The sequence below is a fragment of the Ictalurus furcatus genome, chromosome 20 (genome assembly GCF_023375685.1).
Source record: "Ictalurus furcatus strain D&B chromosome 20, Billie_1.0, whole genome shotgun sequence".
Lineage (NCBI taxonomy): Eukaryota > Metazoa > Chordata > Actinopteri > Siluriformes > Ictaluridae > Ictalurus > Ictalurus furcatus.
The window spans coordinates 18009459-18027277 of record NC_071274.1 but is presented as its reverse complement, the minus strand read 5'-3'; the positions used below and the strand labels follow the sequence as shown (position 1 = coordinate 18027277).

General features: G+C 39.8%; 1 protein-coding gene across 7 annotated transcripts in view; it reads right to left on the bottom strand.

The window, feature by feature from the left end:
* Positions 1-416: 416 nt before the first annotated feature.
* Positions 417-17819, bottom strand: part of epb41l3b (erythrocyte membrane protein band 4.1-like 3b) — a 44974-nt gene continuing 27571 nt past the window's right edge. For 5 of the 7 annotated variants that reach the window (XM_053651811.1, XM_053651809.1, XM_053651808.1 and 2 more), the window contains 5 exons: positions 15693-15845; positions 15387-15484; positions 14972-15147; positions 14238-14416; positions 12654-13376 (listed from right to left, as the gene is read on the bottom strand). In XM_053651811.1, coding sequence (XP_053507786.1) covers positions 12687-13376; positions 14238-14416; positions 14972-15147; positions 15387-15484; positions 15693-15845 — 1296 coding nt within the window. In that variant the 3' untranslated portion in view covers positions 12654-12686. Of the gene's footprint in view, positions 1488-2284; positions 2401-2775; positions 2857-3449; positions 3549-3700; positions 3797-6609; positions 6667-8927; positions 9009-12653; positions 13377-14237; positions 14417-14971; positions 15148-15386; positions 15485-15692; positions 15846-17819 lie in introns of those variants that run through there. The other 2 variants (XM_053651812.1, XM_053651813.1) reach the window with 2 other exon arrangements.

The window sequence follows — 17819 nt, the reverse complement described above, 5'->3', positions numbered from 1 at the left end:
TCTCCATTGTCAGCGCTTGTGTCAACGTAATGGTCATTAAGTTTCCCCAAAATCTTCAAGACAGTAACCAGCCAGTTTCACAAACATTCCACAACATTATATGTAACTTACAAACAGATAAAAGCAGGTGTTTCATAATGATTTAATTATTTCTGTTGGCAAATTGCTTTTGGTGTAAGAGGAATAGAACACCCTGTCGCTGAATATTTTCACAGCATGCCCTGTTGTGTTTAGATCCTTACATAAATTACAAGAACCTTAAGGCAGCAATATGCAAATGCAGGCTATGTAGGGCCATAACCAAACATTTTCATCCAATATTTTTGGGAACCACCATTTTATAAAACAGTCCATTTGAATTTGAGTGACTTTTATACCAAAATCCTAAAGTGGCTAAATAAATGGAATGGAAACGGTTGACTTCAGTAATATTTAATTACAAAATAAAACCAAAATAAATCACATCCAAATGTGTTTTTTTTTGTGTGTGCAGTATATCCGTATAATCTATGTTGTGTGTTTAGAAAGAAGAAAAAGGTCAACAGGATTCTGGGTAATTCAGGTTCTATATCAGGTCACCAGGGGAAAATGAAATACACAAACTGTTGGGATCAAAGTTTTACAAAAGCCTCAAGAGGTCAAGGTTCAACCCCCCAACCCCTTTAGAACTTGCCAGTGTAAAATTTGAGGACGTACAATTCCGTATCTTCCCCAGAGCAACAATAAGATAAAAAGTAAAAAGATCAGATTTAGAGTTTCAAAGTAAAGTTTCCAAGAGCAGCCCTTTTAATAGCGGCCAATTATGAACAAACATTGCAATACAGAGAATTAATGCTATTGTGGATTATAACCTTATGTATTGTACATATTTAAAGACTTAAACACTTCAACTCAATACCATTAACTCCTGGCCTGTGGACTGGTTTTCTCCATGTACAGATTAATCCAAGTTTTGCTAATCTGATCTGCCAGTCAGAGTTCAGTGAAAACATTTAAGACACTTGGACGAAATTTAATCTCCAGGTCAGCAAACCTGGCTCGAATTCGATATCTCCCTGGAACACTGGTGTATGGATTTATAGCTTTGTCGTTGGCATGGTGATCAAGTGTCTGCTATAAATAAAAATGAAGGTGCATAAATTAAACACTTCAAGGTTACAAAAAAAAAAAAAAAATGTTTTTGAGAAGATTCTCCTGCTTTCTGGAGCTTTCACACGTCCATAGCGTCTGCAGATTATTGATGTTAACAGTAAAATGATCGTTCCAATAAAAAGCTGAGCTTCTGGTAATGTTGGAGTGCAGGGCTGATTGGAGCGGGTGTGTCTGTGTGTGTGTATGTGTCTCATATGAATCATCGCTTCTCCACTGTCCCAGCACATCCACTGAGCTGTCTGGATCTGAGATCAAAAAGGTCACAGAAGCCAAATGTCCATGGGGCAATGGAGTGGAGAAAATGGCAGTGTCCTCTGTCAGACTGGTGTTTACTCCTAAACATAGAAGAGAGAGACAGAGAAGTCAGTGTGTGTAAATATGAGTATTACAATCCGGCGATGTATTGTAGCTACACACTATGGTGCTAATGATTGTAGCATGAACTGAAAATGTAACAGAAATGAATGGGGGAATCGCATTTATGCTGGTTCTGTCATGACACACTCCAGGACAAAGGCTGTAAGTGCTTCAAGACCAATACTAGAACTCTTTACATAAATGCCAGGACCAGACCAGCAGCAAATGACTTCAACATGCACTGAGAGGCATCAAAGCTGTCTGTACAGCACATGCCAGATATGGAGAGGAGGACAAAGCTGAGGAAGATCTTCTGTTCTCAGATCAGTCATAAACAGAAGTCTCAATCACAGAGAGTGACAGAGATGCATGGATTTCACTCTAAAGCCAGGGAAGGAACACAAACAGCACATAGACACAAACCCCATTCTGATACAGAACAACAAAACAAGCATCGACAAGATGCAGAAGCAGACCGCTATTCTTTAAGGGAGAGCACCAACGTGCTGAGCAAAAAACCTACCTGATTAGACTAAAAACTTTTTAAAAGTGGAGTGTCCCACAATGGCAGCAGCAGAGTGAAAGCAGTATATACTAGCAACGAAAGCAAGTCAATTCGGTTGATACAGCCACAAAAGCGCACACAAAACAAAACCATTACACATACACAGCTAAACTAGCACAGGTCAGAAGAGAGCGTGCAGAGTCCAGTAGGAGAGCACTAGTGGAAAGCACTACGGTTCTAATAGAGGCTTGCCTACGCTCCCTCCCTTACCTGCGTCACTGGTCACCTTCACTAGTCAAGATCTCCGTCTCTTTATGAACCACTACTTTGGTGACCGACATGTCTGGGTGCTGCTCTTTGATCTCTTTTATGGCCTGAGCCAGAGCCTTGTTGAGAGAAATGCCACACAAGACCAGCAGGGGGCACACACGGGACACAGGAGAATCATCACAATTAGATAAGAAAGAATCAGTCAGTGAATTAATGTCTGCAAAATGTGAAACATTTTGCTGTAAAATTACATACTTTCATTGTACAGTGATTTAAAGATTTGAAGCTTAAACAATGATGTAAATTACATCAAATTCATTTAATAAATTACGTGATTAACAATGAGATTTTTTACAAATATTGTTGAGATTTATTTAGACTAGAAGCAAAGCCAAATACCTGACCCGGCGTTCAAGTAATACCTACAAACCTCAATTGTGTGTGTCTGTGTGAGTTTGGGTTAGAACAGAAGAGTTGGCCTGTTTCAGTACCTGGTCATGATCGATGCTGGCATCCCCAGAGATGACGATCCTCTTCTCGATTCGCGTCTCCGAGATGCCTCCCTTCACAGTCTAACAGAGCAGAAAGACGTAAACTGGGTATTAATATAAATGGATGTAAAAGAGAGACGATGTCCTTTGCTGAAATGGAATGTATTCAAATCTAAACGTAAAATAATGTGCTCAAAAGAAAAACAATGGCAATAATATGAACGCTAGGTAAAATGTATTCATGTATTCTAACAACCAAGAAGTAATGAGGCAAAAATGAAGTAGTGATATATGCTGGATATACTGGGAAATGGCATCAAAAACACTAGTGCTTTCTTGTACTAGTATTAAAAAAAAAAAAAGAGCAGCTCAAATGTTGCACACATGCTTGTGTTACTCAGTTTGTTTCCAACTTTTAAAAGACCAAAAATTCTGTTGGCCTTGGGCTTCTAAGACTATATGTAAAATAATACAAATACAAAAAGACTAGTGAGATCAGTCAAGTAGTTGAAATATCTGGGGGGGAATTAAAAAAAAAAAAAAAAAATACACCTCCACAAAATAAAGAAGGTGGCACAAGCAAAAGAATGTTCTTCTCTGATGAGTTTTATTAAATGTTTGTTTGTTCTGCACTGACTGAGTGGTTAAGGTCACCTAAAGGTCACCTCGCTGACCTTTGTTATTTGAGTGGTGGTCGTGGTGCTGTTGTTCTCAGACGTGATGGTCTGAGCACTCATTAGAACTCCAGGGTCTGCGTCACCGTTAGCATCCACCTTCACATTAGTACCCAAAACAGAAAAAGTCAAATCATCTAAAATTGTTTAGGAAGTAATTGAGCAAGATAATGTACGTTAAAATCTAGGAAGTGATGGGCAACTACAGTTAGTAAGTGTTAGCAATGTGAAGTAAACATGAAGATGCGTACCTCAGCAGACTCGTATGTAATGGTTTTGGTCTCCGTATGAACAACAGGCACCTCGTTGGTCATCGGTTGCACCGTCTCCCCCGACTCCACCGACAGCTGCACAGGTTGGAGAGATCAGAGAGTGAGGAATACACGACTAGTGGAAAATACTATGAAATAGTCGTACCGACATCTACACTTTAGCTGGAAAACTGATCTACAGAAACACTATGCTTTTCTCAGATAAAGCAGCAGTTAGACCAAACATAAAGAAAATTTATATAGAGGAAAAGCCAACGCACTGAAGGGGGAAGGACGCAGGACATGAAAAATGCTTCTGTTTCTGGTAGCAGACATGTGATGACCATGATGACTTTATCTAGGCGAATTATGACCTGTGAATTCACGAGCCTTGGATTTTTAAGCCAATAGAAAACAAGAAGGTGGGATTGTGATCTGTTTGGTCGGTAAAAAAAATCTTTAAAAAATTCATTAGCAGCCTCACTGCTTTCTTACTGTTGCTTGGTGCACATATAAAATATATATTTTAAATATATTATATATATATCCCATCTAATGACAGGGTTTTCTCTCTGCCTACTACAATTTTATTGTTAGCAATGTTGGCACCTAATGCAACACATCCTTAATAAACCCTCTGGGTTACACTTTCTTAGACTGATACTTAAATAGATTTCTCAATTTGAATAAAGGGCTACTTCTCCCAAAAGGCTAATGTAGCTGCAAATGTCAAAGATAATTAGCATTTTTGGTTGAAGTATTTCATCACAGGGAGTACAGGTAGTGCTTTCTCCACATATTGAGTGGTCTTTATTATTATTATTATTTAATATGTATTTATTATTTTTATATATATTTATTATTATATAATTATTATTATATAAAAAGCAAAACCACAGACAAAAAAATGAAACCATGAAATATACATGCACTGGGATAGTACTGTGACTGGCATTTCTATTGAACACAGTGACAATGATGCAGATCCTTTTTTCAGTTCATGCACATGTACGTGGCATCACCCCAGTGATCATGCAGTGATTTACACACTGATCAAACACATCACTTCAGAAATAAGTGAAAAGGAGAGGTGGATAGAAGTCCCTTCTGAATTAGTCAGAGTTTGTGATAGATGTGGGAAGACTGTGAGGTTAAACCATCCAAGTTACTTCTACAAAAGCAGTGGCACTAACTGTGTTCACTTCCCACTTCATCTTTGTTACTTCCTGTAGAACCTCTTCCACGTTGTTCTCATCTTTCTGTCCGTATTCGGAATCAAACTTTTCTTTTTCACAGCGTAATGTCTCCGAAGGTATGGAGTTTTCATATCCTGCTGCGTGTTTCTCCTCCACTTCCTGAGCCATGTGACCCTCTTCACAGGATGACACTAGCTGCAGAGCTGCAGTCATTTGGCTTTCATCAGGTTTGGCTTGTCCCTGCTTACTGATGGGTGAGCTAGCAGAAGCATAAATGGTGAACCTCAAACTCTCTCTTGGTTCATGAGAAAAGCTTTCAATATCTTTATAGAACGACACAGATTTCTTGGTAGGGGTACGGCTCTCACAACCTGCGGACTCGTCTTTTTCATCAGGACAAATGTATTCCTCTTCAATTGCAGGGGACACAGACTCCAGATTGGTGTTCTGACTTTCTTCACATGCAAACTCTCTTTCTTTAGCATGCTCATTCATTTCTCCATGCACTTCCTTTGGAATCTTATCTTCTTCTGAGAGCTGAACAACAGCTGAATCTACCACCAAATCACCTTCTGCTTCCTTCACTTGCAACTCTATTTTTTCTACATCGTTGTTTTCATCCTCATTAGTGTGGATTAATTCCTCAACAGGAACCTCTTCCTTCTCAACAGAAAATTCTTCTTCCTCAATACGATTCTGAGCAGGACGCTTTGCTTCATCTAGATAGATTTGAGAAGGAAATCCATCCTTCTCAGTGTGGGTTTGAGCAGAAAGTTGAGCTGGAAGTTCTTCCGTTATAGCTGAGGTCAAAACCAGAAATTCTTCTGTCTCAGTAGGGGTCTGAGCAGGAAGTCCTTCCTTATCTGGGGTCTGAGAAAGAGGCTCTTCTTCCTTGGTAAGGGTCTGAATAGGAAATGCAATCTTCTCGTATTGGGACTGAGCAGGAAGTTCTTCATCCCCAGTACAAATCTGAGCAGGCAGTTTTGCCTCCTTTAGATGGGTTTGAACAGGAAAACCATCCTTCTGTACTTGGACCTGAGAAGAAAACTCTTCTTTCTCAATATGAGTTTGAGCAAGCAGTTCTTCTTTACCAGCTAGGGTCACAACCAGAAATTCTTCTGTGTCAGTATGGGTCTGAGCCGGAGGGCCTTTCTTCTTATCAGGGGTCTGAGCAAGGGTCTCTTCTTCCTCATTATGGGTCTTAATGGAAAATTCTTGATCCTCAGTAGGGGTCTGAGCAGGAAATTCTTCTACCGCAATATGGATCAGAGCAGGAAATTGTACCACCTCAGAAGACATGTGAACAGGAAATAATTTCTCCTCAATATTAGTCTGAGCAGGAAGTTCTTCCTTCTCTGTATATATCCCAGCAGAAAGCACTGGCACAGTGTCCAATGCCAGTGTACCTTGCTTAAGCGAAGCTTCTACCATGAGCACCTGAGTTTCACCAGTAGAGGACACTATTGCAGTGTCTTTACCGTCACCCTGGTCTTCAGATTCCTCAATCGTACCCTCAATCGTATCAAGTACAGACATTTCCTTTTCAGTATTTGAGAAGTCTTCGGTGCTCTCACTGACTGATTTTGAATGAATGCCTCCAGATACTGAGGTCTGCTCCTCAGACAAACACAAAGGAGCTGGAGGACCAACCTCAGTAGTACCAACTTCCTCAATTACCACATTATCTGAAGCTTTACGTGTCAGAATATTCACCATAGCTTCAGCTTCATCTTCCTCTACTACCGCAGGGTCTTGTTGGTCATCTGATCTCTGCAAGAGACAAATGGCACTTTAGACCATCATCAATGGAACTGTATTACAGATAAAGCTGTGCTTGGCATGGGTTTGCATATTAATACATAGGTACTGAAAAATAAAATACAGAAACTTGGTACATAGCGTATTTGAGACAAAAGACAGAAAGCACCTGAATCAGATAACGTTATTATATTACACTGTTTTATTGCCTTGCTCGGATAAGACTGTTGCACGTTAGCAAGAATATTCTTAGATATTTTTAGATTAGGTGCAGAATGTAAAATATATGGATGAACAGAAAAAGTAAGGGCATGTGAAGGAGGGGTACTGCAAGAAATTTTACCCAGACAGTGAGTCATATTCAGTGCACTCTCAGTTAACTAAGAGTTACTGTCTCTCACCCTTGTATCTTCAATATAAAATGTCAAATAATTTGGTGTTTAAGCAGGGACTCGAGTGGGTCACTTTAAGAGGACGACAACAATATATATACGAAGATGAATGTGGGAATGTAGGCACGACAGAACTCCCTGAACTGTCATACTACTGAGATATGGACAAGCTGAGGCCATGCTCGCACATCTCACAACCAGAAACATCTTTTCCGAATAAACGCCCGTCATGTCAGGACAAAATATAATCTCCCAAAAATGAAAACAGGAAGTGCCAATGGCCATCGATTGCTTACTTTGTAAAAGAGCCACACTCAACAACGACAAAAAAAAATCCACATCACATGAAACGCAGTGTTACAATTACACCTAATTAAATATTATTTTTCACTTTTATGGGGTCTCTCTAATAAATAAGCTGTGTGAGTGAATATAATACACCAAGAATGAAGAGTTATTATGAATTATTTTCAATGTAATTAACATGAAAAAAAATCAGATGAAGGATAAGGATAATGACCCGTGTGTGTGAGAATGAGAACAAGACGGCAGCAGATGGCAACATCAATCTACATCAATCCAGTTTTTAGAGCACAATAAACTCCATTTAAGGATGGAATCAAATCAAACTAAGCAAGGAATAGCTAACAGCTTTGGTTTTTCAGTTTGTTTGTTTTTTTTTAAACAAAAAAATGGTTTCAGGTGAGTTAGTGAGTGAATGACTTCCATGTCCACTTGGAGGGCAACTGAATAGTAGTTCACACGGTGCATCTTCCATTCATGTTCCATCACATGGGCTTCTGCTTACAAATCCTCAAATGTTCTTCTCAGTATTAAACATGGAAGGAATCCCCATTTTATACTTGGCATGGCCAGTCATTTCGAGCGCCTCGTCTTTACTGTCATCACTCGAGGTGTGCCTTGATACGATTACAGTTTCGCTTTGGTCTGCTATCTCTTGGCAAGTTACAGCTGTAGCTGGTGCCATCTTGAGCTCATTGTGTAGCACATTGCTGACGTTATCACATACCACACTGCTTGATCTGCTCTCAGAGGAGTGCATGAAGCTCTTTCCATTCGAATTTTCTCACATATGTTGTAACGGTCTGGGACTGTCAGGGTGCCAGTTACATCTGGCCTTTTGTTGTCGGAGTCTATTTCTTTTCATCAGAATGGATTTTGTGTGTCATGTTTTCAAGGAGAGCATTTCTCCCCATCTCCCTTACACCACTGCTGACTCATATCTCCTGTACAAAAACCTGGAGGGGTAATTTTCCCACAAGCACCAACCCATTGTATATACACAAAACAGGCAATGGGAGGAATATCTTCACCAAGGGATTTGTTCAGAAGCATTATAAGAATGATTTTGAACCACTAACCAGTTCATGGATGGCAACAACCAAATACTTCTACAATAACAAATAGATATAATAACATTAGCGGCATATGCATTGTAAAGGAACACTATTCTTTATAAGAGTTTATATGTTTCAAATTAATACTTGTATATAAGTAAGTCTTAAATACAGCACAGCATTCTATGCGAACGTTTATCCTGAATTCAAAAATGTGTTTAGGCAGACCACAATGTATTTGAACCCCTCCCCCTCCCAACTTCATACGCATCTATGACATCATGTTAAAGACATTCTGTGGTTTCAGCAGTGGAACCCAATGGATAGCGGGAAAGCAAGAACTGGCAATATTTTACTAGCTTCCCACAACCGCTATATCTGGACAACAGTCCCTTTCCAGACATGGTCATTAAATCCAAAGATCAAAACACAACCCTCCGAAAAACTTAAGGCGACTGAAACAAGCGCTGTTACAGATCATGCTAGGACAGTACAATAATAGAACCGTTGATTTTAGTGCTACCTCAGCAGAGTCAGCCTCCGCGGTCTCTGGTTTTTCTTCCAAAATGTTCTGAGGAGGTTCAGATTTGGCATCTTCTGCAGTCTACAAAGAGAAACAGAGAAAAATATAATGAGGGTTGCTGTGTTTACAATAGTGAAAACCCAAAGTATATAAAGATTGTGGGTGAGGGTGTGCATGTTTGGGATGTGAGGCGGATCATGCAGACCACAAGGGAAAAAATGACTTGAGCAAATAGAAAGAAAACAAAAGGAATAAGAAACCCACAACAATGGCCTGAAACAAATGAAAGTGTCTAAAAAGTTGAACAAAATCCCAATAATATTAAACAGACCTGCTCAAAGATTAACAACCACTGGGGATTAATACACAAACACTTAGCCAGAGCTATCAATTATTTCTGAGTCAACAAATTCTGTATATTCACTTGCATTAATGTAAACATCGCATGCCTGATATTCCACAGCAAACCAAAGCTCTACAACTTAAGCTCTATAGCGCATAAACAAGCCAATACAGGTCACTTCAATACTCTTACATCCTGTAAGGGTAAAAGAAGTTTGATCATGGTCGTGTCATTCAACCCTGGACAGAGAGCAGGGGAAGAGGTCAACCTCTTGTCCCATTCACTGCTTCCTGACGACTCAGGGCACATCTCCAAAAACGACCTCTTCAGCTCGTTGAGGTTCCTCTGACTCTTGAGCAACTCTTCCGAGGTCTCAGATTCCTGACACACCAATCACGACAGGGACGGCATGAGCATAAAGCATTCAGCGTTTAGATTGATTGTCATTTCACTCACAATCCTAACGTGGTGTTTAAGTTACTCAATGTCTGCCACACGGTGACTACGTTTACATGGACAGCAGTAATCTAATTATTGACCTTAATCTGAGTAAGATAATAATGTGATTAAGGTGTTTACATGAGTCGCTTTTAGAATACTCGTGTCATGTTCCCGTTTTACATGTTTTAGAACATAATTAGATTAACAGCCCGCGTCATTACGTCACCGCGCCACGCCGTCCGACGTCCCTCCAGAATTTCACGTATCAACATACAGTTCGTCTTCGTTATGGTACCGTATACAGTTTTGGGTGTTTTTATTTATTTATTTTTTACGAACGCTTTAAGTGCAGTTAATTATTTGTCATGCTGTACGTGCTAATAGACAACTGCTTGAAGCGGTGGGTGTGTCCCAAATCGCGTTGTTACCGTCTATATAGTAGCCGAGATACATGTATTTTTCCCCACTACAGGCCTATAGTAGGAATGTATGCGATTTGGGACACAGCCGAACTCTCTTGTTCGCCGTAAAACGTAAAACTGCCGTGTGGGATTGTGTCCTGTCGCAAAATGCGGTGAAAACTCCCACACGACGTTCATAATGTGATTAAGGTGTTTACATGTCACTACTACACGTCCATAATGCGACTAAAACAGGAGTACTCCACCTGTCTTAATTAGATTACTGCTTACTTCGATTATGACCTTAATTAGATTAAGGTAAGTAAAAATTGCTGTTTACATGGTAGTTTCTTAATTAGAGTATGGTCTTAATCGGATTAAGAGTGGATTATTGTTGTCCATGTAAACGCAGCTAGTGAGTGACATTTGTTAAAACATGTCAACAAAATGGATCAAAACGTTATGCACCATGCAAGCAAATTCGTCTAGAGAATTAGAGATACCGAATATGTACACCAGGTTCTCTTGTAGAAAACATTAGTTTTCAGACCATTGTTAGAGATCAGGTTAGCTGGAAGCTGGCTGAGTATGAGGGATTCAGATCAAGAATTAGTTTAGCAGTCTAACACACTTGAACTTTTCTCATGAGCTTCCTTTCCATGCATTCCTAGACTGAACCACCCACACAAACACTCCACACATACTGCTTTACCAACCTCCAACATGAGATTACTGTGTTTGATAAACACGTTGTCTCCCTTTATCTGCCTTATGATACTATTCTATGAGGAGAAAAAGAAGACTAAAAGGAATGAAATACATTTGGAAGAGAGTGTAATAGGAAAAGACTAATAAAAAATAAAATGACTGTCAAAGCTGCTGTTATAGAAAGTTAATTGACATCCATCAACCAATCAAATTTGTGAATTTAACAGTGTTGTGGTATATATATTTTTAATTTTAATATAGTGGTGCATTTTCAACTACAGTAAAAGAGGAACTGTCTCTTTTAGCACAGACTGGTGAGACTCATGCAAAAACAACACGCTGGTCAAGCAAGTTTGCATGACATTACCCGCAAACTTTACTCACCAAAGACCATAATCATTGATGGTTCGATGAAACAAAAAAAATGACTTTGAAAACAAGATGATATTGTGAGGGAGTTCCTGAAGTAACAGCATGGCAAAATCAGTTTGAGATCATGTTACATCACAGTGGAATTAAAGAGAACAAGATTGCCGAGAACACTGCAATGGAGTACCTGGGTCATCAGTTCGGATTCATCCTCTGGCTCAGACTAAAAGCCAAGGTCAACATCAAGAAGAAAAAAAGCAAAGGAACAATGATTATCCGACATCATCCCCAAACCCCAAAAGGCTCTATAAGCATTCATTGATTTAACTGATTTTTAATTGAACTGAAATACATATACAACATTATTCTTTAATTAGTTTGTAGTCTCAAGCCTATAGACAACAATAGACAAAAATCTGAAACGTTTTGGTTGTGCTGCTAGTTAATATGAGGGTCATAAACACAACCAAAAGATCCCCAACAGGACATCCCCCAACACACACACCTCGGTCGATGTCTCGTCGCTTGCATCGCTGTCTGTCTGTCTCAAATACGACAACAGACAAGACAGTTTCCATTGGAAAGCAGCAGTGGGGGAAAAGATTAGATTAGACTATTTCTCAGCATGAATCATGCTACAGGATACAGATGGAATGATGGTATGAAGCAGGATGGTATGAAGCACCGAATCTGAATACCGAGTAGTATATGGAGAAAAGACTCACAAAATATTCAAAATAAGCTTGCATATTAAAAAAATTTTAAAAAAGAAAAAGAAAGAAAGAAAGAAAGAAAGAAAAAATAAAGTGTGTACTAAGACCTATCTAAATAAAACAAATAAGCTATTCGTGCATTGCATAGTCTTAGAAAGGGACATTCACCAGATTTTGCTGGTTGGGAAATTATGGATACTTTTGATTGCAAGATGGTTTATACCAGTAATTTTTCATGTCTGTATGGTGGTATGGAAAAACCTGTCGCTGCCTATGACATGCTTTTACATTGAAATAAATTCAGCACTGCAGTGGAGTTGGAATGGGATATTTAAGTGCAATTTTTTTCGGAGGAAACCAAATTTTAAATAGCAAGAACTTTATTTGTGGTTGAGATGCATGTAAAAGAGAAACGTATTTCAGTTCAGGAAAGCCTGTGGGTTTCAGAAGTGCATGTAATTTCACACATTTAGAGTAAGGAAAAATGTTTTGGAGATGTTTTCTGGCCACCTCAGAAAGGGCCAACATTTTCAGAGATTCTGGATTTCAACTGACTTGCTGCTTTGTTCTGATGTTAACCATTGGTGTACCTAGTGCCTGGTATATAAGCATACAATGCTATATGGCCTGATCACAGGGAAACCAGAATTTAACAAAATAAATCAAGGTACAGGTTATTTTTCTTCAGGCTCCAAGAATTAGGTGTTTACACTGTCTTGGTTTTCTTGGAGGCGTTTGATGTCATGGACTGCCCATAGATTGTGCTGAATTTATATAGAGAGATCTAAAAAATAAATAAAAATCTGAAGGACATGTGCCTATTTTCAGGCCTGGATAATGAAGATGTAGCTTGATATTTCACAGTGGCCTTGACTTGACATGCAGGTCTGGTACATGTAAAGTTATAGGAAACATGAAGATGACAGGTGATACAAAGATCAATATGAAGAGACATGATGCCACATGATGCCAGCCTGAATGGCCAAACACATACACACACCTCGTCATCTGAACTGTCCTGAAAGCTGTTGCTAAACGAGGTGTTGAGTGACGCAGTCTTGGGCTCCAGATAGCAGAGGCACAGTGCCAGCGGGAAGGAGAGTGTAAGTGCGTAGGGTACAGAGAAAGAGGTAGACAGCAGAAAGAAGAAGATGAAGAGGAAGCAGGGCACAAGAGATGGTGACTTGATGGGCAGGAAGTGTTGGAAGCTCTTAGGCATGAAGTTAATCTCGGACAGGTCAGGGAAGCTCAGGTAGCCGTCTTCGTCCAGGAGAGAAGACAGGTCTGGTAGGTGCAGGGAGAAGGAGAAAAGCGTTCCCTTTTTGGGCCGGTTCTGGTCTGCAATCCGCTTGCCCTTTTCTGGGCTTGCTGAGGCTGTGTGCTCAGAACTGCTCCTTCTGCGTTTCCTCCTCCGCACTTTAGTGGAGGACAGCGGGGAGGCAAGGAGGGTGGGTTCGGAGGCAAGAGGAGAGCACTGACGAGAGCGAGATCAAAATTGAGGCGTGAAGAGTGGATGACGCCAAAGGGTCCATGGAACGGTGCAAATGGTAGTGTATGAACAAGTGAATCAAACGTGCGTGAACATGAGTGTAGGATGAAAGAAAGGGTATAAAGAGAAAGAGCTAATTAGTCGAAAGATCAAATATTGTACAGTACAAATACCACAGATATCAGACATGCCCAAATTTGTAATACACCAGCAACACTTTAGAAAAATATGCTTTAGAAACCTATCAACCATAACATGTTCTTTCACAGAACTTGGCTACTTAAAAACCTCAATCCTTCATTTTTTAAATAAAAGATTTTATTTCAAAACTTTCTTTCGATATTTCTGATCATAAACAACAGTAATGTTCTACTACAAGTATATTTTACAATAAATAAATAAATAAATAAATAAAAAAGTTGGGGACACAAACATGCTCATCTACCCAACACTACTGGGGAAATCACCAAAGGTCAGGCCTCGTAAATGTATAGTTTTCGAGCTCAGTTAGTGTTAGTTAATTACCAAATTAGGCTATAAATAAGGAGTAAGGAATATTGTGTTACTATTGTAGCATTGATTTATTTGTCTTCCAGCAAGTGATTTATTGCAACTTCCTATAAAACCGATGTAACACGGCCAAGTTTCTTAAGGCGAAGGTTGTTTTTTCTTTTCTTTTGTAGTTTTCTATAGGTATCAGTTTATGGGAATTCCTTTACATGCCCACTCGTCATAGTGTTTTTCTGTGGTCGACCCTCCAAATCAGTGACGGTGTTTGAAAATGGCTATTACCACACCTACCCAGTCAGATGAGGGAAGGAGGAAATCGTCTGAAAGTGTGGTTACCTTGGTAACAGGAGTGGGTGGGGCAGGCTCGGAGGTCTCTGTAGCAGGAGCGCTTTCGTCTTCGACTGCGTTTTCTTCCTCCGCCTTTTTCTCTGGCGTTACTGTGGTGATGAGGGTCCCAATGGCAAAGGCTGGTTTAGAGTCCTTCATCAAGTCGTCATTGTTGGCCATGGCTGGTGCTGGAGAAAAAAAAAGTGTGTGCGAAAACTGCTAAAATTAGCATAAACGAGACAAAGATCACCAAAGACTTTATACTGGTGAGTGTATAAAGTGTACAGCTTTGAGGAGTGTCACGGGATTAAGCTTTGGTATTTTCCTCTAAGCAATATACCTTGGATAATATAAGACGGCTGGTGAGATCAGGAACAAATTCTAAACAGCATTACAGTATCAAAGATCATATTGACAATGTTGTGACAAGATGATTTAATCTGTAGCGCACACATGCAGAACAGTTATTAAAACATGGCATGCTGCAGCTTACGAGATTATAATTATTCCAGTAACAATTACAGAGCAGCTCACTTTCTACTACTTTACTACATTAAAGAGATTTTAGAAAGTCTATAAATGTAATATTTGTTTCGGAGCAGAAGATTCACTTTTGTAAAGCTTCAAAGCAGAGACGCACCAACACTCATTCCAAACTGATATTCCCATCGGTTACTGTTACTGAGATGCATTACTAGGCATCAATGTTCACCTGCTGGAGTAATATACAGCTATCACATTACCGTTATCTAAACTGCGAGTGGTGGTGAGCCGTTTGCTGGAGGAGCGTTGAAACTGCGGTGCAGGCCGAGAGATCTGGGAGCTGGCTCGGCGTGTCTGTGCCTGCGTTCTCCCACTGTAGCGGAACTTAGAGCCCAGTGACAGGAACTTTTTAGCAGGAGTTTCAGGAGCCACCAATCTGCGGAAGAGGCAGCGATGATCAGTAATCAACAACGAGTCAAGCATTACAGGGTCATACATTCAGACAAGTGTGGAGAGCTATAGAGGTTTTGTCCATCGAGTAACTCCTTTCCATAACTAATTTGTATAAATAGCCTTCAATACTCATTAGTAACAGCACTGGATTTCCTTCAAGTCCTTTCCCCAGAGTTTTCTTACTCTGACACAGAGGTGCTCGATCTGTTCTCTGCTTTTTACCTGAAAAACGTGTGATGTTCCACGCACACTTTCCACAATCTCTTTGCAGCTTTGTGATTTGGCAGCTTGAAACCAATGGTGCTTTCAAACTGCTCCAACTAGAAAAAACAAAAAGAGGCACCTCTTGATTACAGGAAATTCCTATATACCAGATATAACTCCAGTTAGATACATATTTTCTAAATCTAATTTCTGTCTGAATCGATCAAAACACGGGTAATTAGTTCCACTCCCTGGCAAAAATGCAACATCGAGTCAGAAATCTCATGATCATTTCATAACAATATCATGTGCTAAGTGTTTCACCTCTCCGGGGCGTATCTTGATATAGAAGTTGTTCCGCTTGTAGGATATCTTGAGGATTTTGGGCCAGGCGAATCTATTTATGCGCAGTCGGTCTCTGTATATGAGAAGGCCGCTGCCACACACACCTAACATAATCTCCACTCCCTCCGAATCCTGAATAGAGAAAAACACAGGGAAGGTGAGGAGAGTGCGGAAGGAAAAGGAAATTAAATGACGAGAACAACTATGACGGATTGAAACACAGAAGCTAGCAGCGGACGCAGGGAAGAACGAACATAAATCACTAAAAGGCCTACATCATCCCACACAGGAGGGAATGGGAGCGAGCGGTAGAGAAGCACAGAAAGCGACTGAAGAGTTACTGCAGCACAAACAATTTCAGCAGCGATGGAGATCGTGATCTGCTGAAGGATGAACCAAAGTATTTAGCAGGCTTTAAAAACAAAAACATAAGAATGAAAAAAGGGAATGTGATAAATGCGGACACACGTTCGTTAATCTTTATAAATACCGCATAACTGCACAAATGATTACGAGACAGAAATGCTGCCAAAAAAGATTTGATTTAAAGCCCTTAATGAAGGTGCCGTTAACAACCGTGAACTACTCCACTTCCAGCACTGTTATGTAAGATTTATGAAGAGATGTTCAGGCATTTGCAGCCGATAACGACTGGATGCTACAGTGCAAAGAACAGAAAGCTGAGGGAAAAATCCCACACAGCACTGCAATGCAGCATGTGGTTAATACATTCTCTTTCTATTCAATGTCATGCTCATGCAGAGAACACAAGACATAAAATGGTGCGCACACACACACTGAATGAACAGACACGCACGCAGAAGACATTCATAATGTCAATCACGTCAGAATAAGAATGCAATAACTATACATCATACATGTAGACATATGTGAAAACACACACAGACACAGCACATCACCACATCTTACCTCTTTCTTAGCCAGAGCTAAGCACTCAAACAGCCTCCCTACCAACTACGTCATTGATGAGCGGAGAGAGAGAGAGAGAGAGAGAGAGAGAGAGAGAGAGAGAGAGAGAGAGAAAGAGAGAGAGAGAGAAAAGCAGAGCGAGCTGAGCCAACAGCAGCATTTACATTCAGGAGGAAACACTATAGAGCCAGAGAGCTGTAGAACCAGAGGCATTGCATTCTTCCAGTTATTACGTTTGTTTTCATTTCCACTCAATTTTAGCTGTCCTTGATTTCCAATATTCTCTTTGCCCACCAGACAAAACATCCTTATGCAATGGGTGTACCATTTACTGAAAATGATATAATATAATCATATAATATAATTACAAAAAAATATGATTATTAAAAAAAGAAAATGCAAGAATGAATGTCTCTAATATCTTTGGCTTGTGCATTTATTAATATTCATACTTAATCTGATTTACAATCTAATAACCTGATTAAATATACCACACCAAATAAATAAATATATTTACTCCTATGTGAACCACACCGTGTTTCAAACTGAAAGCTATATTCCTGCAGGTCTTTACGTCTCCCTTTCCCCACAAGGCCAGTGCTATAGTGGTGTCAGAATTAGTAAGATTTCATACAGAATGAAAGCGGAGATCAACGTGCAACACTGAAGCAGCAGCAGCAGACCAGCAGGGAACAAGAGCAATGTCAGCACAGCAGCCTCGAGATACACAGCGTCCACAGAGCGAGCACGTTCATCTGCATTACACTTAGTCAACACTTTTTCGTCATATTTCTTCATCAACCTGCATATTCATATTTCAGTTGGGCAACCCGTCACTAAATCTGTTTTCGACAGCAAACTGCAATGCTTAGATTAAGGTTACACAATCATATTTACCCCTGCTGAGAAATCCCCACTATCCACCATTCAGTAAAAACACACACCACCTCTGTTTAGGTGCAAACTTGAAAAAATAAATAAGCAAATAATTTAAACAATGTATTTTTTTAAACAATAAAAAGCAATAACTCCCAACACCCACCCCCCCAAAAAATCAAAACAAACAAAAAACAAAAAGACAACCATGTTAGTTAATTGGACTGCCATTAGATGGTGCTACAATACCAGCAGCAGCCACAGACTGTATATATTGATGTGTGCTTAATATTTCAGTTT